The 27623-nt window shown below is 47.5% G+C and overlaps 1 protein-coding gene across 1 annotated transcript in view; it reads left to right on the top strand.

Moving 5' to 3' along the window:
* CLCN1 (chloride voltage-gated channel 1) overlaps positions 1 to 27623 on the top strand; it is a 132091-nt gene that overhangs the window by 11742 nt on the left and 92726 nt on the right. The window contains exon 2 of the mRNA XM_055002589.1: positions 20682 to 20835. Coding sequence (XP_054858564.1) covers positions 20682 to 20835 — 154 coding nt within the window. The remainder of the gene's footprint in view (positions 1 to 20681; positions 20836 to 27623) is intronic.

The raw sequence follows: 27623 nt of genomic DNA, 5'->3' as shown, positions 1-27623 counted from the left end.
GTGGTAGGACAGTGATGGTGCAGACAAGGTGCTTGCCCACCTGCTCATCCAACCTCGTACCCAACAAGGGGCAGGCTGGTGGCAGAAACACTGCTCGCTTGCAATCTCCACCACCACCAGTGCTGCTGCCCAAATGGAAGAAGCACCCCCGCCCTGAAAAGTGAGCCCAGAAAGGTGGCAGGATGTGGCGACGGCCACACTCGCAGCCTGCAGCACTTGGGATCAGCCCCCAGGGCCCAGGGGGAGGGGCAGGTTCTTCAATGAGTGACAGGAATGCCCATTGGAAACCATGCAAGAGGCCAGAAGGCCTATTGGAGGTGATGGGAGCAACAAACGTCCGTGGACTTGCGGTGATGCCATTTGAACGCATCACTGCATCACAAAGATGTGAGGATAATGCGGGTTGGACCTCGAGAGCTATGCTCCATTCCTGGGGTGGCGCCCTCCAGAGTGGACTGATGGCCTGTGGAACCAGAGAAACTGCTCCAGGGGCTGTTGTCCACCCACCCACCCCCCTACACAAGATTTCCCAAGTCCATCCCTGCCTCTGTGATTTGGGCCCCTGCATGGGCCTGCCCCATCCCTGCCTCCACAAACAGTGAAAAGGTGGGTGGGGCCGGAGACTGCAGAGAGCCCCCAAGTGGGTAGCTGACACCCCCCCCCCCAATGGCTGCACCAAGAGCAGTTTTCTGGGCAACTGCCTCCATGGCAGGCAGGTGCTGCCGTGTCCTCCCCCCCCACACACACTGGCGAGCCTCACCTGCAGAGGCTGGTGTTTGGGAGGGTTCAGGTGAGGGGAGACGCTGGCATCAATCAGTGAGCCAGGGTAGCCGCCACCCCAGCTCCTTCTTACCTGTCAGTGTTCCCTCGCCCCTTCCCGAGCCAGGACTTCAGAGTCAGATAACCTGCAAGAGGACTTGGGTGGTTGTTGTTAGTCAAACATTCTGGACTTTGTGCTTCTTCCCTTGAGTGAGAACAAAGTATTTCCTATTTTCCACTAAGTCCCCCCAGTGCACTTGTGGCCGCCCCACCATGAGCACCCACTCTCCCGCCTCACGCTCTAAAGTCCCCGCAGCAGGGGGCTGTCAGGCAGAGCCTCCGGCCGCCTCCCTACTTACCTGGGTTCATGGGCGGTGCAACCAGAGATTATGTAGGGTGCCTGGGGAGCTGATTGGGCATGTGGAGGGGGGGGGCTTGGCCACCACAGGGGCATAAGCAGATTGATCCCTGCAGTAGTTGCCATCCTATGCTCTGTTGGGCCCCATGGGTAGTGCTGGGCACTGGGGTAGCGAGTTTACCCATTCAATGGGTGCCTATGGGCTACACCACCCTTTTTTGTGGCATAACTTTTCACTGCTGCAGGGGGTGTTCCCAGGCTTGGGGCAGCTTTGGAAGCCGACTATTTGCAGCCCGCCCTCCAGACCACCCCCTCTGGTGCCAGCACAGGAACTTGTGCTGCACTTATGCCTCTGTCCGGCCACCAAGAGTGGCTGCTGGCGACGGCCCATCAGTGGTAGCATGCCTCAGGGGGCTGCTGGCAAAGAGAAAGTTACGCCTGATTAAGTGTGAGTTATGCCCGCATAAGCCTTAGCCCTCTCCCTGAGTGCTTTCCACCCCTGCCCCCAAGGACTGGTTAGTCTCTCTGTTTTGCAAATAACATTTACAAGGGTATGGCCAGTGTTCTCAGCCAGTGTGGTTAGAATATGGGACTAAGATCTGGGAGTCCCAAGTTCAAGACCCCACTCTCCCACGGATGCTTGCCGGGTAACCTTGGGCCAGCCACTTTCTCTCAGCCTAATCTGCCTCAAAGGGTTTTTGTGAGGATAAAATGGATGAGGGAGAACCATGTTTGCTACCTTGAGAAATTTGGAGGAAGGGTGGGATAAAAATGTACCAAATAATTAGATTGGAAGAATAGGAGAGAATAGACAACAAAGTTTTTTAAAAGATTACATGGTGTTTGGTAGAGTATTTTAACACTTCTCTTGTCTGATTTCTATTTTGGATCCTGTTTATATGTTTTCATTTATTGTAACCTACTCAGATCTTCTGGGAATCAGCAGGGTGACGATCTCAATATGCTAGATCCATAAAGATCACCAGCTTGATCGGTCAGTTAAAAATGTCTGTAGCTGCTAGAACAACTATAAAATCTGTCATAAATTAACTGCTGTGCTGGTGTGCATACCCCACAAAGTTATAGGGAGAGCATTCAGGAAGAACTCGGCAGTCAATCAAGAACTGAAGAGACTCAGGACATATTTGCAGTATGGAGTTAGTGCAAGTTAATGGGCATTTCAGACCGCAGATCAAATCTACTCGGATAATATTTATATTCCAGAATAAATCCAAAGTGTTGAATTCAACGGTGCTTGTCTGCACGCAGAAGTGGCTCTCCTGCCAGAGCAGCATGCCAGAAAAGAGATAGTTAAACTCCTCCAATGATGTTCCTGCTTGTTCCATCATGAGAAGCATCATTGGGGCTGACTGACGTAGCACTTCCATTAATGCTCATGGACGTACTTTCAGAAGAACAGCTTTCTTCTTTCTGCTTTGGTTCTCTGGGCAGAATCCAGAATGTTTCCAGCAAGCGCTCTTCTTTCACAGAAGGCCCGAGAGTTATATATACACAGGGCTCTATGTCACAGCATTAGACACGACCAACTGCTATCTTCTGCACTGTAAATGGATAAGGCACTTAAAAGGGAAACAAAACCCAGACAGAAGACAGGGCCTTCCCCAAGTGGTTGACAACCTAAAATTGAAAAGCAGGAAAGGCCCAGAGGAAACAAGGCAAAGGATGTGTTTCAATGGGCAAACAGAACCACAGGAGAAGTTGTCATGGAACTCCAGGCGCTGTTGACCATCCTTTGGAGCCAGGTCAAATTGCTTCAACTGTCGTTACAGTTCCACAGGATGTGGAATGTCCTTTCTGTCTGACACTTCAAGATGCAACCTAGATTCCTTCTTAACAGAGGTGACTCATGTGGTATTCCCTCCAACCACTGATGCTTCTGAAGAGAGAAACAGCATTTGGTAATGCTGGTAATGGAGGTAGAGGGGGTTCTACCATGCAGATACCATGTAGGCTCTCAGCTATCAAGCTGTGAAACAGCAGAGCGCAACTCCGCCAAGTCATGTCACCACATACACCAAGTGCTACTAACCACTCAGCATCCCTGTGTTCACATGGTGCCACAGGGGCAGCCCCAGTGCCTCTCATGGCACCTCCAGACGCTCTCTGTGATGGCCCCCAATCCGCCTACCCTTCTAGTGGCAGTAACTACCTCAGAGCTACCACAGACTAACACGGCTAACTCCTCTGCAAGTTTTGTGTAGTGACTGGGGTTCCTCAGCCGCTTGTGCTTTAACAGTGCAGAGGGTCTCTTTTAGTCGGCACAGAGTGACTTTATTCAGCAGAAACAAAGAAAAGAACAGCAGGCCTAGCTCAGGCCTTCCCTAGCAGTTCTTCAGCCAGTTTACACGGACATGCGTAAAACCTGGACTGGAGCGCCTCCAGATTTTAGTATCCTGGGGCTAGGGGTGGCATTTGGGGATCCCCTGCTCCCACTTACTTGGCCAGTGGGGGGGGGTGCTCCCCAGGACACTCCCTCAGAGCGGCACACCCCTGCACCCCCAACTGCCCAAATCTTGCCCCACAGCACTCCATATAGCGTTGCCAGGCCCCCTCGATCTCCCAGCGGGAGATTGGACCTAGCTCTTACCTGAGGGTGTGTGCGTGCGCGTGCTGTGATGTCACCACGTAGCCCATTTTGGCGTGGATCGGGCCCATTTTAGGCCCCTGTGGAGCACGGGAGCGTTCCTGCGCTCTGCAGGGGCCCACAACGGGACCAATCTGCGCCAAAACGGGCCTGATCCGTGCCAAACTGGGCGCGGATTGGGCCCGTTTTGGCATGGATCGGGCCCGTTGTGGGCCCCTGTGGAGCATGGGAGCATTCCTGAGCTCCGCCCACAACAGGCCCAATCTGCGCCAAAACGGGCCCGATCCGCACCCATTTTGGCATGGATTGGGCCCGTTTTGACGTGGATCAGGTCCGTTGTGGGCCCCTGCGGAGCGCAGGAACGCTCCTGCGCTCCACAGGGGACCCGATCCAGGTCAAAACAGGCCTGATCCTGGCAGCTGCAAGGAAGGCGCGCGCCCCCACCCCCCCGCTGGCCAGGTAGGTGGGGCGGGGTGGGAGGGTGGGGGCGGGGGATCCCCTGCCCCCACCGGGGGTCTGGCAGTCCTAACTCCATAGCAGGCCCATTTCAGGCCTTTGACATATGGGCGCCCTTTGACCTGCTTGATGGTGTCACTTCCCGGAAGTGACGTCATCACACTGGATGCTGTCATGGCGTCACTTCCCAGAAGTGATGCCATCATGCAAGCTGGGAGCGCACATGCGCAAAGAGAATTCACGGAGGCAGCAGGGTAAGAGCCAGGCTCCCAGGCTCCCGCTGGGGGAGAGAAGGGACTAACAAAAAAATCATGAAACGGGCTCCACTGCACTACAGCTGCCATTGCTAGGAGAGAGTTCTTCTTGCCATGGTGTCCATCCTGTCTCTGGGGTCCTTCTGGTATGACCGGAACGTGTGGCGGTTGGAGCTAGGACCTGGGAAATCCAGATCCCAGGGCCGTTGTGCCTGAAAGGCTTGCCTGTGACCTTTGGCTGAGAACCTCTGAACAATCTTAGTAAACAGGAGTGGTGAATGCAGTAAAAGACAAAAGTTGAATCTATGTGTTCTTTAATACATATTTCAGATGCTAAACTACAAGGCAATTTATTTCAGTAGAGAGGAGGGAGTTCGGGGTACTCAACTGTCATCCACTCCAAGTGGGAAACCCCGCAGGTCTCATGGCAACAGAAGTCTATGCATGCAGTCAGTCCCTGCATCCATCGCAGGAGGTACAGGACAGAAGAGCGGAGTTTTATTTGGCTCAAGAGAGCTTTACGATCCCCCTCTTGGCCCAGGGTCTTGTTCTGCTGATCCAAGCACTGGCTCTTGGCACACTCAGCATGCCTTAAAGGAGCACGTGTGCGCAGAAGGTGGGGGTGGGGTGCTGTGATGTTCTGCGAGGTGTGAATTGCCAAGATCTCAGGACTTGCATTCATGGGAAGAACACGAGCTCCCAGTGAGCCGGGAGACCAGAGCCGGGTTATTGAAGGGCATGTGACAAAGAGCTGCCAGTTCTTAAACAAATCCTTACCGCCCCCACTTGCTGATGGAAGGGGAGCATATGGAACAGGAAGAAAAGAACAGTATAGAGTTGCTTGGTCAGAACTGGTGCTGTGTGCACTGGGCTTTTTGAAAGGCGCAGATCTGGCACGGTGCAGCCGTTTCCCCAGAGGATCAGCCTCTGAGGGCTGCCATTCCTCCCCATACCACCGGAGGGCAATACAGTGACATATCATCGTAGCACTATAGCACTATAATAATGTTATTACAATCAATTGCCATGATCCCAGCATTCATTTTTTTATAAAGTGTCTCTCACCCTTTTTGTTGAGAGGCTATAAAGGGAAATATTCATCTGCAACCTTCTGCTTATAACTCCACCCTTAAATGGGCTGAATATACTTTTTTTTTAAAAAAAGCTGGGAACTAGTAAACTGTTGCAAGAGGTTGTCATTTAAAAAAAATTACATCATTTATAGTTTGCCTTCTTTGCGGAGACTCAAGGCAGATCACACAGTGTAAGTCAATATGATCAACAGCTGAGACCTTCTATAAACAATACAACAGATTGCAGAAGATTGAAAAGAAGCAGATAGCTGAATACAAAGCCAAATACAGTGCTGAGACAAAGCGTGAGCAAAGGGATGTGATATATTAAATGAACACAGAGCTACCCAGTAGGAGCATGCTTACAGAGACAAACAGTGCCCCGGAGGAGAGTCCACAGGGGCTCTCCCTTTACCAGTGGATCTCCTTACAGCACAGCCCTAGTACCTGTGTAAAAAGTCTTCCTGGAGAATTCAGTCTTGCATAGTTTGTGAAAAGCCAGGCGAGTGGGAGCTTTCCTGACCTCTTCAGGCAGGCCGTTCCATAAGGTGGGGGCGGCCAAAGAGAATGCACACGTGCAGGCGCATCTATGCATTTCCTGAAGTCGAAGGAGTAGGAAGGAGGTTTCCCAGAAAGGTAACGAAAAGGTGATTGCCCCTGGGCAGAGCAGACAGAAGGGCTGGCAGGATGTGCAGACAAGGCAGGCAGGGTGGAGGCTTCGCCCTTCCCTGTAACGAGTTGATAGGAGACATCCAGGCAGGGTCCGTAGAAGAAAGCTAGCCCATCTGGGTGTCTGATAGTAATCAGATTTTGTGCTCAGGAAGACTTGCCCTTGCAGATGAGATTATATTGATAGGTGTAGGAAGGTGCAAGCCCCTGTGGCAATGGGCGGGCATGCAGATGTCCCATCAGAGAATGAGTCTCTTGCCCAAAGTTATGGCCACTCGTTAGCCTTCGCCTTACCTTCTCCAAAGCACAGCATTGCCAGCTCCTGAAATGGCTGCCACAATGAATCTAGCCGAGATGGGGTAAGAGGAGACAGCACACGTCTGGGAAGGGGGGCCCTGGTAACAAGGGCAGCACTTGCAGAAGGCCCCGTTCAGGTGAGCAAAGTTGTTGAGGCGGGGCATAGGGAGAGAGGTGTAGATGTGAGGGGCCAAAGCCGTGAAGGGCTTGGTAAGTGATAGTCAAAATGTTGAACTGAGCCTGGTTAACTGATGGGAAACCGATGGAATGACTGCAGAATGAGAGCAATAGGCACACACTGCCTACATCCTGATCATAACTGAACTGCATCATTTGGAGCAAACTGGCTATATTGTGCTATGCTATTGCGCTATACCAAGATGCCCATTATTGGGGTTTTTTTTTAAGCCCTCCGGGTTGGGGGGAAGGAAATGGGAGCCATGGAGGCTAAGGCCAGGGAAATGGCTCTGATGTGGGCAGGAGCTGCAAGCAGGCAACCTTTCTGTCCGCATGGCACCCAAAGGTGCTTTGAGTGCACTCTTACCAAAAAGATCATACCAGACACGGTTTGGGAAAGAGTGAAGCAAGGCGGGGGAGAACACAGAAATGGAACATATAAAGGGTGATGTTATTTGGATGCTTCCCCAGACAGTAAAGGAGCCAAGGTGGAACAAACATCTTTGTGGAAATAGCTCGGATCGGTTGCATCTCATCTGAGGCTGCTGGGTGTGGAAATGCTAGGCACGCTTGGCTTCCTTCTGCCCTCCAGCTCTGAAATGTGGATTCCTTATTCTAGTCATGATTTATAATATGTTGTAACTGTAAAACAAATGTGCACAGGGAGCCTAATGTTTCATATTTGTTCAGGGCGACATGCTTGTAGAGAGAGGAAATTTATTTATTTATTTATTTATTTATTTATTTATTTATTTATTTATTTATTTATTTATTTATTTATTTATTTATTTATTTATGTGCGTATGTCATTTATAGTCCACCTTTTCCACTGAGACTCAAGGTGCATTACAGTGTTAGATCAGTACAATCAGTAGCAAGGACAAGGGCAGGCATTTCCATACAGTGTCAAGAACATTTCCATAAACAATGTCATACGATAAATGAATACAAGTTTACAAAGACACAGCATTAGCAAGGATCCAGTATGGGGTTGAAGAATTGCTGAAACAGAACATAATCAGTTCTAGGACTGACATTAAACAACATGAAGCGCAGGTAGTTCATAGGAGTACACTCAATTAAATTCAAATACCTTTAATGGCATACAGATAGGAGTACATATTTAAAGCAACAGATAATACGTAAAGCAACATAATGGTGGAGCCCATGGTTCCCAACTCATTGGCGAAACATCCGAGACCCCCTCCCTACAATACTGCTGTCCCGAGTAAAAAAGCTGTAGCCGAGTGTTCCGCTCAGGAGGTATCTTTTGAAACAGATAAAGTCTTCCTAGCACTGCAAGTCTTGTTGCCTTAAACAGATGCATTAGCATGAGTTGTTCAATTTTTTCCTCCCGTTCTACTATCCCAGTCCGACTACATTTTTTGTCTTACAATGGATCTTTTCTGTTAGATTCAATGTTATCATGTCTTGTAATCTCTTTACTGATTGACTCAAAAGGTTTTTTTCATCATCCTTGTAATCTGCCTTGGGTGCCCGGCAATGATAAATGAATATATAAAAATGATAATGACGATGATCTATTTAATTTGAACACATTGTCATTTCTGACAATGCGTTCAGCTAATGGGTCAACATGCTTTAAGGTAGCTTTAAGGTGACTATTCTGACCATGTTAGAGGAGAGATCTGGAACCAGCTCTTCTGCCCTGCAAAGGTTGCGATCTACCATGTTACCTCAGTGGCAGTTAACTCTAAGGGGATTACATGCACACATTTGAATTTTTTCATCGGGGTGGGGGGGGAAACATTGCAGACCTGAGACAAATTATTATTGTCAGAGAGTTGAAGGGAATATGATTGAGGCAGTATGGCAAAACCACCCCATTGTCTCAGTTGTAATGCTCCCAAACCCTATTTATGTAGTTATCACATTTATACCCCATTTACACTGGTAGGCTTAGGATCAAATCAGGCAATAAGCAGGAGATATGTGAACACTACCTCGATTATTTTTGTTTAGGTTTCTAAAAACAAGCTGCAGTTTCAGTGGAGGAATGGTGGGAGGGAAAGAGTTCTCAGCCCTTTCTCCTGCCACCGTTTGTACATTCAAAATCACCTCCCCCTGTTGCTTTTCTGCTTGTGGGGAAAAGAAACAGGGATGTTATAACTTTTTGGGAAAAGTTGGGAAAGCAAGCAACCAAGAGGGCAACACAACAGCAGTTGGTAAAAATGTTCAGCATCCCTTCCTTCAACGGAAGCCCTGCCATGGCCAGTATCGGGGGGGGGGGGGCTTTCGGAGCAGGGCAAAGGGGTGGAAGCGCCACGGCCCTGTTTGATGCCATGTTCTGGTGAAAACCTGGATGTGGCCTAGGCAGGTCACTCAGGAGATGCCCTGGTTGTCTCCCCAAACAGCCAAAACATTGCCTAACGCACTGACATCGCATCTGGGTTTTTGCCTGGATGTGATGTCACACATTGTGCAATGTCATTTCTGCCCCTGTACCTTTCTCCTGCTGGTCCAGGGAGGGAGGGCAGGAGGCCGTCCCCGCCAGTGGGAGCCCTATTGCCATCAGAGGGCACCGGGCAACAGGATCCGCCGTGGCCACAGTCTACACACACCCCGTGGCTGCCGTTGCCTCTAGGATTAGCCGTAGCCACAGTCCGTAGACACCTGTGGCTTCCACACTCGCCCCTCTTTCCGCACAGGGGGCAATGACAGCTACACATGGCTCTGTCTCCTGTATTAAAGGAACTCTCCTGTAAGCTTGCAAAACAAAGTAAAATCAAGCACATCCGGGTGTGGCTTAGTACTCTACTGAGGTATGTACTCCGCGGTCTTTATTTCCTAGAAGATGCTTATGTTTTGGGCAACCAGGCCAAAGTAGAACATTGTTGCTATTTTGTCTCAGTTTGCCTTTGGGGAAGGAGATGTGATTTAAAAAAAAAAAAAACTATCCAATGAGTATGTTTATGCATCGACTTCCTGTTTGGGATCCATGGAGGTCTAACGCAGCTCCACTTGCGGAGCTGACCGGACTGCCGTTTTAACCGGCCGGCGGGGTGAAAATAGCCCGCGGCCGACTGCTCTCAGGCGGGGAGCAGGCAAAGAACGCTCAAGACCCTAGGGTGAGCTAGATCTCGGACGAGGGGGGGCTCTACACAACGGGTCCCCTCCCGATCCTTGAGGTCCCACCTTGCGACGGGTCGGCTATAATCTCTGCAGCAGTTTTGGGGCCAATTCGGCTGGCATAAGACCTACATACCCAAGCATCGATTGGGGGAAGAAGCTGAGAGGAGAACTTAAAATCGAAACAGCGATTACAACCCGAGAAAAGTGAAGAGAAGGTAAAGATCATTATCTTCTGAGACGGGACAGATTGATAAAAACAGAGAGGAAAAAAAGTAGATTTTTAAACTGCAACAGACTAGTGAAAAGGAGGGGAAGACTCGGCAGGAATTGAATTTAAAAAGAGACTAAGTTTAAAGAAGTTATTAAAGAAATGGGACTATTGTTTTGAATACCTGTGGCTTTGGAGCTGTGAGAAAAAGACACCATCGCGAGATCTGCTGTGGGAAGACGGGAGACAGGAAGTGCGTAATAACAATAGAGTGGCTGGAGAGAAGCGGCCCTTGCTGGAGGGCAGGAAGTAGGGAATCGCCATTTTTGAAAGGGGAAGGGTCGCGGCTTCAGCGGAAGAGGAAGTAGGCCATCTTGGATTACAAAATCATAGAGAAACCATAGAGAAAAGACGCCCGACATTTTGGACTCTTTAAAATTTAATTTCTATAAGAAGACCGGGACATTTAAAATAGAAAAACGTTAAATTTTACGCCACGGAGTTAAGGAAGAGAGCGGATTCGTGGGAGCGAGCTAAAGCAAGCCCCACGATGTCAAAAAAAGAGTGGCAATCGGCAATAGAAAACCTGGATAAAAACCTGGACAAAAAACTTTTAGATATGATTAAAGAACTTAAGGACACGAAATTGGAGCTGATAAAAGAGGTTAAAGAGGTTACACAGACAGTAAAATCGGAGCTGTCAGAAGTGAAAAAAGGTATGGAAACAATACGAAGTGAATTACAAGGAACGCAGCAGAGAGTTAAAACAGTAGAAGACGCGATGGAGAATTTAGCAGACACGCAACAAACAGAGATGAGATTGGTGAAGGGGAGAATGTCAGTTGCAGAAACTAAACATATGGAGAAGCAGCTACGTTTTCGTGGCTTGCCAGAAGTGGAAGGAAAGTCAGCGCAAGAACAGATGACTGAGGTGTTGGCTGAGTACCTGGGGAAGGAGGAGGAGGAAGTTGTGGCTATCCTAGATGTGGCATACCGTGTGAATTCGAGAATAGCAACCCAGAGGAAACTACCAAGAGATGTGATTGTGCAGTTTACAACACGAAATATGAAAGAGAGGATTGTGACAAAACAGTTTCAAGATCCATTGGAGATTGATGGCAAGACGATTATTATAATGAAGGAACTGCCCAGATCAGTGTTACTGGACCGGAAAAAATATAAAGTGCTAATTCAGATTTTGAAGGACATGAAAATCAGGTACAGATGGGAGTTACCGGAAGGAGTGTCCTTTGAGTTTGGAGGGGCCAAAAAACGCATCAGATCTGAGCGAGAGATGGAGCGATTTATTAAGGACAATGAAAAAGACTTACCAACAAGATCATGAGTATGGAGTGTAAAGTATTATCTTGGAATGTAAATGGACTAAACTCACCGAATAAGAGGAAAAATACTTTTCACTGGCTACTAAAACAAAAATGTGACATTGTTTGTTTGCAAGAGACCCATATCAGAAAGCAGGATGTAAAATATTTAAAATCTGGAAAACTGGGCAAAGAATATGTAGCGGCCTCCAACAAGAAAAAAAGAGGAGTGGTGTTGTACATAAAAGAGGAGCTACAGCCAAAATTTGTTATGAGAGATGTGGAAGCTAGATTTGTAGCAGTGGAATGTATTTGGAATTTAAAGAGAGTGTTGGTAGTCGGACTTTATGCACCTAACGGTGCAAAAGAAAGCTTCTTTGAGGATTTAAGGAAGCATTTAGACGATCTTGCATATGACCAGATAATTCTTGCTGGAGACTTCAATGGAGTGACAGACTTGGAACTAGACAAAAAGACTACAACGGCACAAAAGAAAAGAGGACTATTACCAAAGCTTTTTTTTTAGTTGATTCAACAAGAGACTCTTGAAGATGTATGGAGGAGAGAATATCCTAAAAGCAGACAGTTTACTTTTTATTCTGCAAGGCATTCTACATTATCAAGAATTGATATGATCTGGGCCTCAAAAGACTTAGCATTATGGACTAAGGAGGTAGAAATAATGCCTATGGTAGGCTCAGATCACAACCCAATTATGTGGAAATTTGGAAAAAAGAGAAAAAGGAAAGCATGGAGAATAAATGAGGACTTGTTACAGGAAAGAGAGAATATGGAAATACTGAGAAGAGAGACAAAGTTTTTTATACAATACAACGTGAATAAAGAAGTACCAACCAATAAAGTTTGGGATGCTTACAAGGCGGTTGTAAGGGGCATACTAATGGACTTAAATGGTAGAGCAAGAAAGAAGAAAGAGGAGAAAAGACAAGAGATTGAGGAGAAAATAAAAGCCAAAGAAATACAGCTAAAAAAGAGACCAGGGAAAAAGAAGGTATACCAGGAAATTAAAATACTTCAAGAACAGCTAACAGCAATGAGCAATAAAGAATTGGAGTGGAATCTCAAAAGACTGAATCAAAAAGCGTTTGAGGGTGCTAATAAACCTGGGAAGTACCTGGCATGGCAATTGAAGAAGAAAAGGGAAAAGAAGATAATAAATAAAATTTGCGAAGATAACAAAACGTATTTGGAGCAGGCTACCATTAGTAGAGCCTTTTATAAATTTTACGCTAAGCTGTATAATAAAAAAGAAGTAAACAAAGAATCAATAGCGTCATATTTGGAGAAAACCAAACTTCCAGAAATTTCGGAAGCTTGGAGAAATAAGTTGAATAGTGAAGTAACTGACGAGGAAATAAGTAAGGCAATACAATCTGCAAATCTAGGAAAGGCGCCAGGGCCAGATGGACTTACGGCTAAATTCTATAAGACAATGGCTAATGAACTGGCACCATTCCTAAAAGAGGTGATGAATGGGGTTTTAAGGGATCAAAGGATTCCAGAAACTTGGAGTGAAGCGAATATATCATTGATCCCAAAAGAGGGCCAAGACCTGACTAATGTGAAAAATTATAGACCTATATCGCTACTCAACAATGACTATAAAATTTTTGCGAAGATATTGGCGGAGAGATTGAAGGGGTGGCTCTCGGAAGTCATAGAGGAGGAACAAGCAGGCTTTTTGCCAGACAGACAAATAAGAGACAACTTAAGGACAGTGATCAATGCTATTGAATATTATGACAAGCGTTGTGACAAAGAGGTTGGTTTCTTCTTTGTAGACGCTGAAAAAGCGTTTGACAATTTAAACTGGGACTTTATGTTTGCCACTATGGAAAAGCTACAATTGGGAGAAAGATTCATCAGAGCAATTAAGGAAATTTATAGAGACCAGACTGCAGCAATCGTGGTGAATGATGAATTGACCAAGAAATTGACGATAAGTAAAGGAACAAGACAAGGTTGCCCGTTATCTCCATTGTTGTTCATTTTAGTATTGGAGATTCTGATGATACAAATACGTCAAGATGATGAAATTCGTGGAATAAAAATAAAGGATTATTCATACAAGATCAGAGCATTTGCGGATGACATAATGTTAATTGTAGAGGACCCATTGGAGAACATGCCAAGAGTGATAGATAAGATCAAGGAGTTTGGAGACTTGGCAGGTTTCTTCATTAACAAAAAGAAGTCAAAGATATTATGCAAAAATATGACTAAGCAGAAACAACAATTGTTAATGGAAACAACGGATTGTGAAGTAACAAGTAAAGTGAAATATTTGGGAGTCGAATTAACTGCAAAGAACATAGATCTATTCAAAAACAATTATGAAAAACTATGGACTCAGATAGAGAGAGACTTGATTAAATGGAATAGATTGAATTTGTCATGGTTGGGCAGGATTGCAGCAGTTAAGATGAATGTGTTACCAAGAGTAATGTTTTTGCTACAGACAATACCAATCATCAGAGACTCCAAACAATTTGAAAAATGGCAGAGGAAAATATCAGATTTTGTTTGGGCAGGCAAGAAGCCTCGAGTGAAAGTGAAAGTTTTACAAGATGCAAAGGAAAGAGGCGGAATGCAACTGCCCAATCTGAGACTTTATCATGATGCAATCTGCCTAGTTTGGTTGAAAGAATGGATGACATTAAAGAACAAGAAACTATTAGCCCTAGAGGGATATAAAAAAATATTTGGATGGCACGCATATTTATGGCATGACAAAGTAAAGGTCAACTCGATGTTCCTGCATCACTTTGTTCGGAGAAGTCTATACATAATCTGGAAGAAGTACAGAATTTATCTACAAGAAGGAACCCCTTTGTGGGTGGTTCCATATGAGGTGATAGACCCGAGAGCTGTTGATAATGAACAACAATGTTTAACGTATAAAGAAATAACTAAAACTGAAGCATCCAAACTTAGAATAAAGACACAAGAGGAACTATCACCTAACTACGATTGGTTCCAGTATAGACAGATCAGAGACTTATATAATTCGGACTCTGTAAAGGGAGGTATACGAATAGAGAATTCGGAACTAGAGCAGACCCTTCTTAAAGAAGATAAGAAAAGAATATCCAAGGTATACCAAGTACTGTTGAAGTGGTATACCGAGGATGAGATAGTTAAAACACAAATGGTGAAATGGGCTATAAACTTTAATAAAGAAATAACAATGGAGGCATGGGAATACTTGTGGAAAACTACAATGAAGACAACGACATGTATTAATATCAAAGAGAACATTTACAAAATGATCTATCGTTGGTACATGACACCAAAGAAGATTGCGCTAGGGAATTTGAATACTTCTAATAAATGCTGGAAATGTAAGAAGCATGAGGGCTCCCTCTATCATATGTGGTGGTCGTGTGAGGTAGCCAGGCAGTACTGGGGGGAAATAATAAGAGAAATGAGTGAAATTTTACAATTTCAAATTAATAAGAACCCAGAACTCCTGCTACTGAACTTGGGAATGGAGGGAATTCCAGCCCAACACAGGACGTTGATATTTTATATGACAGCAGCAGCTAGACTTTTGTATGCGCAAAAATGGAAAGTACAAGAAGTGCCAACTATTGAAGATTGGACTTACAAATTGCTGTATATGGCTGAAATGGACAAGATGACAAGAAAACTGAGAGATCTGGACTCAGGGCAGTTCAACACAGACTGGGAGAAGCTGAAACAATACCTGGAGAAGAAATGGGAGGTGGGAGGAAAACTGTGGCAGTTTGAGAACTACTGAAGTATTGAAGTAGAGGGGGGAGACTTTACCGGGGGGAGAAGAGATAAATGTGAATTAATAAGCAGTCAGATTAATAGATTGACATATATATAGATATATATAGGTTAACAAACAGAACATAGAGAAAATAATTAATTATAAGGACTAAATATAAGGAGCGATTAACTAACAATATTTTCTTTTTTTTCTGACAAGTTTTGTACCAAACTGAATGTCTGAAGATATAGATGGGTCAAATTGATTGACTACGTGAGGAGAGATATATAGAACTATTATAAAAAGATAGAATGAGTAATATATATAGAGAATAAGTCAAATTGTTTGATATAAATGAATGTATGATCTATATGGTTTATGATATATAGAAATACCTGAAATTGAAAAATTGGGATAAATTGTTTATCTAAGATGGAAACAAAGGCTTACAGTTTGGGCATATAATGTTAAAAATATTTAAGGATGTACTGCTTAGAATAATGGAGTATATATATTTGTTTTAGATAGAGGAAGCTAATAAAAGTAAGGGAAAGGGGACAAAGGGTTGGAAAGCTGTTGGAAGTCAACAAAAGGGGGGGGAAAGGGAGGGGGTTAGAGATGAAAAAAATTGGGGAAAATTGAATGTAAATGTGGAAATAATGGATTCTAACCCAATAAAAATTTTTCAAAAAAAAAAAAAAGAGTATGTTTATGCATCGCAGGAATGCCTCCTATTTACACACCCAGGGTGAGGAATGACTTGCCTCAGCCCTAATTTCCCACCCAGGAACTGAGGGGTGAGAGAAAAAATGTCCTCCACATAGCCATGCTGTAGGAATTTCGTCTATGGTAAAGACCATAGAGACTAGGGGAGTCAGGCTAGAATGTTACCAGATCCTCCCCAAACGTCACCCTCACTAGGCACTGCCCCACCTCCCCCCCCAATCTCCTGGTACTTGCTGAGGCATTGATGGGAACACTAATCGAAATTCTTCCCGTTTCAGTTCCTGGGCCTGGGTCCCAAAACATGAAATCTCTGAGAGATGCGTGGATATCCTGGCGAGCACAAAATGCCGCTGGACTGCTTCCACCCGTCACTAATTGCTTATCCAGATAGCAAATGTGGTTGAGTGTGTTTCAGTGGCAGCTGTTCTTTTAGAAGTAGGTGTAAATCATCTATGACAACCAATATTCTTCAATTTAAAAAAAGTAAACACAGCCCTCTTCAAAAGCCCACACAAGATAGGCTACTCTGGAGTAAATGCATGCAACCTAAAGCAGAAGAAAAACAGTTTCCACCAACGGGGTGGCTCATAGGCCCTTTCCGCAGGGTCGTTTTACAGCGCTTCGTATCCCATTCTGCTGCCCATGTTCTCCAGAGTTCCATGCAAGGGAGTCCTGGGATGCAGATACAGCATTTGTCCATCTTTGGGCCATTGTTTCCCCTGTGCTCATTCCGCGATTTATTTTTACAGCTGCTGCCTAGTTAACGCTGCAGTGTGCTATGCCTGCGTGAAACACCAGACTCCCGTGCTGCTTCTCATCCCCCCCTTCCTTCCCCCAAGAGCCGATTGGTCGGTCCACTGGTAACCACGCCCACCCTCCTCAGCTCCACAAACTTTCCCCCGCCATTTTTGTCTCTTTTTCGAAAGGGTAATAACACTGGAACGTTACTGCGCTTATATTCCTTCTAAATTCTAATCTAAAAAACTCATCTTGGCTAAACACAGAGAAGTTTACGGAGAAGGATCGTAGTGCTGCATCCTCTTTCAAACGGCTGTGGAAACCGCTCTCTCCCTCTTCAGCTTTTCCGCTGTCTTTTAAAATCAGAACGGAGAGGGGAAGGATTTCAGGTGCCACCTCAGGATCTGCCAGCGCCGCCATGCCTCCTGAGACACAGAGTGGGGCGCTAAGCAGTGGTGCCTGCCGGATCAGGGTGGGGAAGGATGGGATGGCGCCGCAGCCTACCCGCACTAGTGGTGGCAGAAGGTGGCAGTGCCTGGTTGCTCAGAAGCATGCAAGGGGATAACAAAGGAGATAGCAGTCTCCCAGCCAAGTCTTTTGATTCTGTATCCTTACCCCCAAATTTGACTCCTTCCCTTGGAGAACCTGAGAAAGAGGTAAAATACTGTAAAAACCCTCGAGTAATTCCAGATGTTTTTCAATTATATGGAATTTCTGCAGGATTTTTTAATAAATTTGTGGCTAAAAGTTTTCTCCCTTCTTCCCCTCAGTGAGCACATTATTTATTGGTGTGTAGAGCAAAATTCCCAATGAATTGTAAATTGATGGTTGTTGTGGGTTTTCCGGGCTGTATTGCCGTGGCTCAGTGTCACTGAGAGATCTCTGTCTTTTGGTGCTACACCTCTGAAGATGCCAGCCACAGCTGCTGGCGAAACGTCAGGAACTACAATGCCAAGACCACGGCAATACAGCCCGGAAAACCCACAACAACCATCATTCTCCGGCCGTGAAAGCCTTCGACAATACATCGAATTGTAAATTATTATAGCTCAGTTACCATGCTCAGTTCAAGGTACTGGTTACATATGGAGCTCTTCATGGCCTTGGTCCAGCATACCTACAGGACCGCCTCCCTCCCTATGTCCCTCCACGGCAGCTTCGCTCATCTGAACAGGGTCTCTTGGAGGTGCCAGGCTGCACAAGGACAAAATCAACAGCAGCCCGTACACGGGCTTTCTCTGTGGTGGCCCCTACCCTATGGAACGGCCTGCCTGAAGAGGTCAGGACTGAGCCCCCATGCTCCTGGCTTTCCGCAAACAATGCAAAACCGAATTATTCAAAAAGGCCTTTTTCTCAGCTAAGAGGACGGTATTGTAGGAAAGGGGTTGCAGATTAGAGATGGGCACGATCCGCATTACAATCCAAAAACCCCACGATAATGGCGAACGCACGATCGTGACTCAGCGGATCGTGATCGGCCACGGCCAATGATCCAGCGATCGGGAGGGGGCTGGATCGGGGCTGGATCGTGCTTGGATCGGGAAGCCAGACACTCAGGCGCCAGTAATCTATTCCCGGGGCAACAGAGCCAGGGGAATGCCTGAGCTGTGTTTCCCCTCCTTCTGTCACCCTGGAAACCCGAATGGAAGCCCAGCTTTCCTTGATCAGCAAGGCTTCCTTCCAACCACGGAGCAGCAAAGCAGTCACCAGTTGGAAGAAGACAGCCAGGGGAGGGAGGGGGAAGGGGGTGTTCTGTAGCCATGGGCACTCCAATCTCATCCCTGCAAACCCTGATAGGCAGCTCTGACGGCCAAACACAGATGGCCAAACACAAACACAGATGCTGCCAGCATCACCCACCGTTCTTTTCTCGCCAGTGCGCTCCTTTTTGGCCTGGTGGGCGGACACATGGGGGGTGCCGCCGGCAAGCAGCCAGACCCCCTGCCCCCTGAGGGGAGGCGGCTCATCACCGTTTCCCTGTGCCCGCCGGGCCCGGTGGCCACCGCCAACACCCACCTTCCCACATAGCTGGGAATAGCAGCGCCCCCCGCTTTGGCCTCCACGATCCACGATCGGGAACGGGAGATGATTGGTGTGGATCGTTTAGTTGCGATCGTGACCGGTGCCGATCCACGATCAGCTGGATCGGCAATTTTTTTTGGATCATGCCCATCTCTATTGCAGATATTTCACTAATGAGTTAAGAACCATAGACTTCACCATTATGTTGCCTTACATATTATCAGTTGCTTTAAATATGTACTCCTATATACTACCTGTGCTTCAAATTGTTTAATGTCAGTCCTAGAACTGATTATGTTCTGTTTCAGCAGTTCTTCAACCCCATATTGGATCCTTGCTAATGCTGTGTCTTTGTAAACTTGTATTCATTTATCGTATGACATTGTTTATGGAAATGTTCTTGACACTGTATGGAAATGCCTGCCCTTGTTACAGATTGTACTGATCTCATACTGTAATTTGCCTTGAGTTTCAGTGAGAAAGGTGGACTATAAATGACATAAAATAAATAAATAAACTCGCATGCTTAAGATTGTGCTGAATATTTAGCAATTTGAATTTTGTAGTTGTTATTTATATTTTTAGTCCACTTTCTCCATGAACGGGCTCAGAGCAGAATACAACATCTATAAAATAATATCCACCCTGACTCGGCTGGAAATGTGGGGAGGGCGGAATATAAATCGAAAATAAATAAATAAATAAATAATTTTAAAATAAGATAAAAACATCAATACATTCAGCAATAGAATTTCTAAAAGTCAGTGGCACAAATATTGCACAAGCCAACAATAACAGCAATCCATGGGGCCGGATTGTGCTGATTCCTAGCCGCTGGGAAAGAACCTTGAACTCTGCGTCCTCTTTTGTGCAGCTGGTGGCCAGCCTCTAGGAAGGAGGGGGAATGTTAGCCTGTGAATGATATATCACATCACATCACATCACATCACATCACATCACATCACACACACACACACACACACACACACACACACACACATATATGAACTGTGATTGTGCTTCATTCCTGACAATTGCCCTTCGTAAGATCATGATACTAGAACTTGCCAATAAAGCTTTTCTAAATCAGGGGTGTTTTGGGGAAGATTCTTGGCAGATCTTTACGCGTGCTCTGGAAACTAGCAATGTGAGTTTTCCAGGCAAGTTGTGCCCATATCTCTCCCCCCACCTCGCCGACACACACACACTCCAAGTAAAACTGCCCTAAGGGAAAAGCAATATTTTGTCTAGAAAAATTTTCCAGGGGGGAAAGGGTTAAGCACTTTTGCCTTCATGGCTTCCCGTGGCTTTTTATGTTTTTAAAAAATACATAGAAACGTTTACATACAAATCTACTTTGTAATATATCATTCAGCCCTGCACAAAGTAAGGACTGGATTACATATGCAAGTTTTTCAATAAATTACTACCACAAGAAATAATGAAACAATTTGCATGTGTGAATGGGCACTGCACGAAACTTTGAATCACATACAGTGCTTTTCAGTGGACTGAAGGCTGAAACAGACAAGAGGAAAACCACACATTTCATATAACATGCAAATTGCAGGATTATGCAGCCTCAATTTGCATTGGGGCCATACAAGGAAGGGGTTTAACCCTTTAACCTTCTTTCATTTTTGCTACACAAACCCCATCCTTTTGCCATTAACAGGAAAAATGATCCTTTAAAAAGACACATTTCACCCCTGTAACACGTGAATAACAAAGCACAAAGCATGCTTTCAAGTAGAGAACCAAGAGGAGGTCAAAGAGTTAAATGCCTTTCCCTGCACAGCCCTGAGACAAATCATGGCATGTGGATAGAATTGCATTGTGTTTTATGGACAGAATGTGATGCATGATTTTACTATCATCTGCTTCAGCACTCAAATGATCACTTGTATTGCCTGTACAGTGTAATCTAACGTATCCCCTGAGGACTGAGGAAAATGTTTACTAGCATTCTGCGCATGTGTTTCCTGTGTGGGACTTGCACTCCAAGCACATATAATGAACTACAGATGTGAGCTACAGATGCCCAAAGGCAGTAAGCAGCCAGTGTGGTCTGTGCATCTTTCTGTGGCTGGATCTATTATTCTGTCCCTGTGGTCTGAAGAGTAGCTTAGCAGATAACTAACCGTGGCTCTGCTTTGTCCATTCCCAGCTGTATGGCCAGTACACAGACCAGCTGCCCGACCTGTCTGAGGAGGAAGCAGCCCAACTCCTGAGCAGAAAAAAGCCCCAAGGCAATGGCCAGAGCTCTCCGAAGAGGAGCAGTCAGGCTGAAATCAAGGAGGAGCGTTACTCCAAGTGTCACGGTAAGCCACAGTAAAGCCTGCCCTTGTCATATATGTCTTTCTACATCTCTGCCATGAGTATTTTCTGTGCTCTGTTCTGGGTAATGATCCTCTGAGCGTACACAAAGTTGCCTATTGGAAGCCTGCTTGGCTGGGAGTGGCTTATCTCGCAGGTGCCCATGGTGACGTCTACTTTAGTCTTCACAGCCGCCTGAGAGAGTGTCCTTGAAGGCCAGCTGGGCCTGGGAACTGCAAATGACTTCATTTTTGCTTCTCTCCGCCAGTCCCCTCCTGCCTCGAAAGCCCTTCCTCCCCCTCCTGACCCCTTCGTGCCAGAATCTCAACAGTCCTCCTTATCCCAAAGGCGGGGACTTTCCCTATAACTGACCCCTCCAGACTCCCATACATCACTTCTGCCAATGGCCCTGTCTGAGGATGCTGATGCTGATGGATCTCTAATAAAGTCCCTTTAACTCATACCCTGGAGTGTGTGCAGTGGACTGCTGTGGGGACGTCACTGCCGGAACCAGACGGCCCTTCTGATAGGTTCTCCTGTCGCATGAGGGAGAGATCAAAGCTGCTCTTCCTCAAGCTGCTTTTAGTTCCCGTAACGGGGGGGGGGGGGAGACGAGCATCATTGTGGCGTCTGTCTTTTTTCCTTCCTGGGGCTAAAGGGAGCTGGAGGGGCTCAGTTTCGATTGGGGAATTGGCAGGGGAGGCTTTTCTGCACTGGGGTTTTGCTTGGCTTCTTTTTGGTTCTTTCGGTTTGGCTGATCATTGTTGTTCTGTTTTTTGTCTGAGGGGGCGCAATGACCAGCAAACAACACTGTGGGGAGGGGAGGGGGGAAACCACCGCAGTCAAGAAGCCAAGCTGGAGCCAAAACCCAGTGCAGAAAAGCCCCGGGGGGGGGGGGTCGGAGAGTTAAGCTTCTTCCCCCCTTTTCCTAGTGCCACCAGCCTGGTCCGTATTGGAACCTTACAGCTGTTTGCTGGTGCCAAACAGTACACCGGAGACCCATCTGTGGAGTTTGGTCCTAGAGGGACTGGAATCGAAGAACTCTGATATCTCTGGGTTGTGAACTGGACTGTCTGTCGGTTCCCAGATATGCCCTCATCTGTGTGGAAAGCAAGAGATGGAGCTCCCAAACAGATAAAGCACTAGGAGTGTTGTGAACGGAGCTCCCATCAAGTTCTTTGCTTGTCTTGTTCAAAATTAGGCATGCAGAGGCCCAGTTTGGATTGGGAATGTAATGCAAAGGGAGAGGGTTTTTTTTTAAAAAAAACAACACAACCTTTCTACGCTGTGCCATTTTCCCATCCCGAAATGGTTCCAGGTAGTTACTGTCAGGTCCAGTATATATCTTAACTATACTGACTCCATTTTCTAATGCTTTTAGTGTTTAAGTGTTTTCTCCTCAGGTGCACCAGTTCCCAGGCAGCATTCCCACCAGAGGACTGTTTTGTCTAACACCGTTCCACCAGGCATTGGCCTTGAAGGAGAGCAGCTTCCCAGGACTGCAAGATGTTGTTTTGAGAACTGTGGGGGGAGGCTGTTCCAGATGGGTATTGTTACTCTGTATCCTATGCTTGCTCTTCATTGGTAACAATGATCATGTACCATCCTGAGTCTCCTATTCAGGACAGTGGACTATAATGGACCTTTTCTGCAATAAAGCTTCCTTTGCCAGACATTGGACTTATTCTTGCTTCTAAAGGGAATCTTGCAGAGAGTACCTTATTTAGCCACAGTCTGACATTTTGTTACCAATCATGTCTGCGTCGGGCCCAGCGGAATCCAAGGTTGTCCCGGACAGGGATCCTTTGTTTGATCCGTATGCGTCTCCCGACAATCAACCGGTGCAAACCCAAGACTCCCAGGAGCTGGGAGCAACCGGGAACGGAACCGGAGCTTCCACTTCTACCCTGCCTCTCATCGACTTCAGTACTCGAAACGAGACCGAAAGCAATCTCGGGGCAAGGCCGAAAGCAACCGCTCTCCCCTTGATCTCGGTGCCCACCCCGTCGGAGTGGGGAGCCAGACCCCGAGAAACCAGAGAGCGCCGGGCAGGTGGACTCCATCCACGAGTCTCGATGGACGGGCGCCGAAGCCTAGAAACCGTCCCGGAACTAGATAGCAGCCAACCATGGCGATATTGGAACAGGACGTTTGAGCAGATGGAGGGGGACACGTCTCGCCGAGGCGCCCTGAGTTGGGATTATTCCGAACTTGCCCCGTGGAAGGAGCCAACGGAAGTCCCTGAACCAAGTTGGGAGCAGATACGAGGTCGCACCTATGCGGTAGATACCAGCATCTCGGCCGTGACGGGTATGGCCAAGGGAATTCTAGCCGCGAGGTCGCGAATAGTTCAAGGGGACCCTCCTCCGTGGGGCCCTTTCTCCCCGGTGAGTACAGCGAATGAAGGTTCCCTGAGCGAACAACCAGGGCCAAGTCGTATACAACAATTAGAAGCTAAGCTGATGGATATGGAAGAAAGCTTGGCTCACGCCATTCATTTAATTTCCTCAATGGGGGCAGGGGAAAGACTGTCTCCTGAAGAGATGGCGATACAGATAGCTACCCTTCAAAGTGTCATCTCCTATCCGATGGAGGAAGTCCAGCAGCGGTCGTCGCCTACCGGCGGGGGGGGCACCTATCCTGGCGAATCGGGAGAACAACCCAAGGAACTTCCCCCTCAGCGGGAAACTCCACCGAGAAGGGACCACCCGGTTGTGCCATCCGGTGAGACTCCCATCGAACCTCCTATCACGGGAGGGGATGTGCCGCCAGACGAGACCCCCGTTGAGAGGCCTACGGAAGGGGAGGAAAAGCCAAGTGATACACCGGTGATACCCCCCCATACTTCCCCGAAAACGGTCCGGCCGGACCAAGCGGGAGCACCCGTGGCTCCATCAGGGGAGGGAGCCCCTGGTCAACCGCGCGAAACTGTTCCCGTCGGGCAACCTCCGGGAGATGGTCTACCAGCGCCAAAAGGCCAGCCGACGCTTCCCAGAACAACAACGCCCGGAGGGGCAAGCCCGCGCGGCCTTCCACCCATTCGGCCTTCGCCGCTGCGGCCCCTTCCGCTTCGACCACAACTAACCCCGCCGCTGCAGCCGATACGTTTGCCACTGGAACAACCCGTAAGACCGCCTCCGACCCAACCGATGGGACCTACACCACTGCGACCCCACCAACCCACCCCTCAGCGGCCGATTACTACTTCGCCACATCAACCTCAACCGCCAGCACCTCAACCGCTACGGCCAGCACCTCCGGCCTTGCCACCAGCCCTGCCGAGAGCACCGCCACCAGCCCTGCCGAGAGCACCACCGCCAGCCCAGCCGAGACCGGCACCCCCGGCTCAACCGGTGAGGCCACCGCCAGCACAACCGGGTCCCCTCATACCTCAAGTGCCATTGAGGCTTCCGGCGGACTTCTACCCAGCCCCGGCTCCGAGGCAAGACCTCCCAATGGGTTGGGTGAAACTAGACGCCACTTTTGATGGGGATCCCTCCAAACTGGGCTTTTTTCTAGTGCAAGTCGTGCAATTCTTCAACCGGTGGGGACACCTCTTCGGCAGCGAGGCCAGCCAAATTGAACACCTCGGCTCCCGTTTACAAGGGAAAGCAGCAGACTGGTACGTAGGACTATATAATATCGGGGCCCCAGAACTCGATACTCTCCAGGGGTTGGTGGATGCTATTAGAGCACAATATGAAGATCCCTTAGAGGAAACCAGGGCCCGAACAGAATTGCAGGCCATTAAGCAGGGCAACATGGCAGCGAGAGACTATATCACGAAATTCCGACAATTGGCTGCCAAGTGCCCCAGGTGTGAGGAGTCCACAAAAATTATTCTGTTCAAACAAGGACTTAATCCGAGACTTTTGGACAGAGCCCTCATGCAAGACAATCCCCCTACGCTGTTAGGTTGGATTCAACTTGTTTGCGAAGTGGAAAATCGCATTTTAGAAGTCCGTTTGGTTGAGCAACAACAACAAACGGGACAAAGAAAACCATTGACCTTACAAAAGGGAGCTCGGGGAGCTGGTTACGCCACCCGTGGAGCGAGAGATGCTAGATGGCAACAAGGGCTGTGTTTGCAATGCGGACAGGCTGGTCACTTTGCAGCACAATGCCCCTACCGGCCTGTGCAAAGACCTCCGCTCCAATTACGGCGTCCAACCCTTGCTCCGTTCCCTGCGCTCCAACGCCCGACTCCAGCTCCACGAGCAAACAGAGGCCGCGGCGCTTCCCAAAGGCCAGCCTCAGAAAGAGGGCTGGAAGCGGAAGAAGTTATGGAATACGATCCCGCTTCCCCATCTGCAGAAGTCAATCCAGAAAGTCCCCAGTCGGGAAACGAGATGGATCTGTCGTAAAAGGGCCCAAACGACAGATCCGCCCCAAGCCCGTCCCTGCACGGGACCGGCCACCTGGGTCCATTTTATTCATGCCAGTGACTTTAATCAACCCAGAGAGAAAAATGCACATTCGGGTGCAAGCTCTTATTGACTCGGGTTGCTCAAGAGACATCATAGCCCCAGCTCTAGTCAATGGACTGGTTTTACCAACTCGGGATTTACAAAATCCAGTAATTTTTGAACAAATGGATGGTACCAACATGAATCCGGTCACGACTGAAACCATCCCAGTGATCACAGGCATGGGACAACATTGGGAAAGGAGGTCCTTTGTCATCAGCTCTACTGCCAAGTACCCGTTAATTCTAGGCAGCAAATGGCTATGTGATCACAATCCCTACATAGACTGGGCTCAAGGATGTATTACCTTCAATCATGCCAACTGTAAAAATCACCGTTGGAATCAAAACTGGGGCGAAGACCCAACTTATAAAGAAAAGGCCCTCCTCACCCAAGAAGAAGTCAACCAAATACCTGAACCGTACTGGCCTTTTCTGAATGCTTTCTCGGAGGAGGAAGCTGATACTCTACCCCCGCACCGAAGAACGGACTGTGCGGTGGAAATTTTACCCGGAGCCTCCTTGCCTAAAGGACGACTCTATCCCATGAGTCTCCATGAACGTGAAGAGCTCCGGAAATTCATCGACACCAACCTCCAACGAGGGTTCATCCGCCCAGCCTCTAGCTCCCACGCCGCTCCAGTTCTCTTCGTGAAAAAGAAGGATGGGGGGCTCAGACTGTGCACGGACTTCCGAGGACTAAATGCAGTGTCCACCAACAACGCCTATCCTATACCGCTCATCCGAGACCTTCTCAACGTCGTGGCCCAAGGTAAGATCTTTACGAAATTAGATTTAAAAGATGCTTACTTCCACGTTCGTATCAAGGCAGGGGATGAGTGGAAAACCGCGTTTAATACGCCCCTCGGACAATATGAATACTTAGTTATGCCTTTTGGATTGACGGGAGCCCCGTCTGTATTCATGTCCATGATAAACGAAGTTCTACATGAATTTCTATACAAAGGGGTGGTAGTGTACCTTGATGATGTTTTAATTTATTCCGACACCGAGGAAGAACATGTTCAAATGGTACAAAAGGTCCTGGCCACCTTGATGAAGAATAAACTGCCCATCAAATTGTCCAAATGTGAATTCCATAAAACCGAACTCACTTACCTTGGGTATTGCATCTCACAAGAGGGGTTGAAAATGGATCCAGCCAAAATACAGGCGATCCAGACTTGGCAAACACCCACCACCCGCAAAGAACTGCAATCCTTCCTGGGTTTTGCCAACTTCTATAGAGACTTCATAGCAAATTTTGCCCAAATCACACTCCCCTTAACAGAGTTGCTGAAAACCAAAGAGAAAGGGGACCAAGCCAAAAAACCCTCCGCTAAACTACAATGGACCCCCGATTGCCAAACGGCCTTCGAATGCCTAAAAAAGCAATTTGTAACGGAACCCATCCTCTCCCACCCCAACGAACAGTCCCCCTTCATAGTACAGGTCGACGCCAGCGATACGGCGATAGGGGGGGTTTTGCTACAGAAGGGGGAGGATGGGAAATTGCGGCCTTGTGCATTCCTGTCTAGAAAGTTCTCAGAGGCAGAAAGGAATTGGAATGTGTGGGAGAAGGAGGCCTTTGCAGTGAAAGCAGCTCTCACTAACTGGAGGCATTGGCTGGAGGGAGCGAGATACCCTTTCGAGGTCTGGACAGATCATAAAAATTTGGAGGCCCTCCGAAGCCCCCGCAGACTGAATGCCAAGCAATTGCGGTGGGCAGAATTCTTTTCCAAATTCAACTTCACCCTCAATTATCTCCCGGGCAAAACTAACTTTTTGGCGGACGCCCTATCGCGCATGCCCCAACATAAGAGCAAGCGGGCGGAGACTGTCGACACGGTCTTCTCGCCTAAGCAACTTGGGGGCGTGGTGACTACTCGCAGCCGCGCTAAGCTGCCCCTCCCGGCCGACCAAGAATGGAAATCGAAACTTAAAACTGAAGTGGAGAAGGAGGGGAATAAAGCTCCGCGAAACAAACTAACCCAATCCCCACAGGGGGATTGGCTAGCTGGGAGCAAGTTTTATGTCCCGGACAGCCTTAAGTTGGAAATCTTGCAGCGCTGTCATGATGCTCCCACTGCTGGACATTATGGGTATCTGAAAACTTTACACCTAGTTCAAAGACAATTCTGGTGGCCGGGCATGCGCAAAGACATTTCCCAATACGTTAGTTCCTGCCCTGTTTGCCTCAGCGCTAAAACCAGAAAAGGGAAACCTCCGGGTCTCCTGCAACCATTGGAAACACCGAACAGGCCCTGGGAAGTAATCTCCATGGACTTTATCACTGATCTGCCTCTTTCAAAAGGACATAATTGTATT

Source organism: Eublepharis macularius, chromosome 18 (assembly GCF_028583425.1).
Source record: "Eublepharis macularius isolate TG4126 chromosome 18, MPM_Emac_v1.0, whole genome shotgun sequence".
NCBI classification, from domain to species: Eukaryota; Metazoa; Chordata; class Lepidosauria; order Squamata; family Eublepharidae; genus Eublepharis; species Eublepharis macularius.
This window is presented reverse-complemented; position numbering and strand designations above follow the sequence as displayed.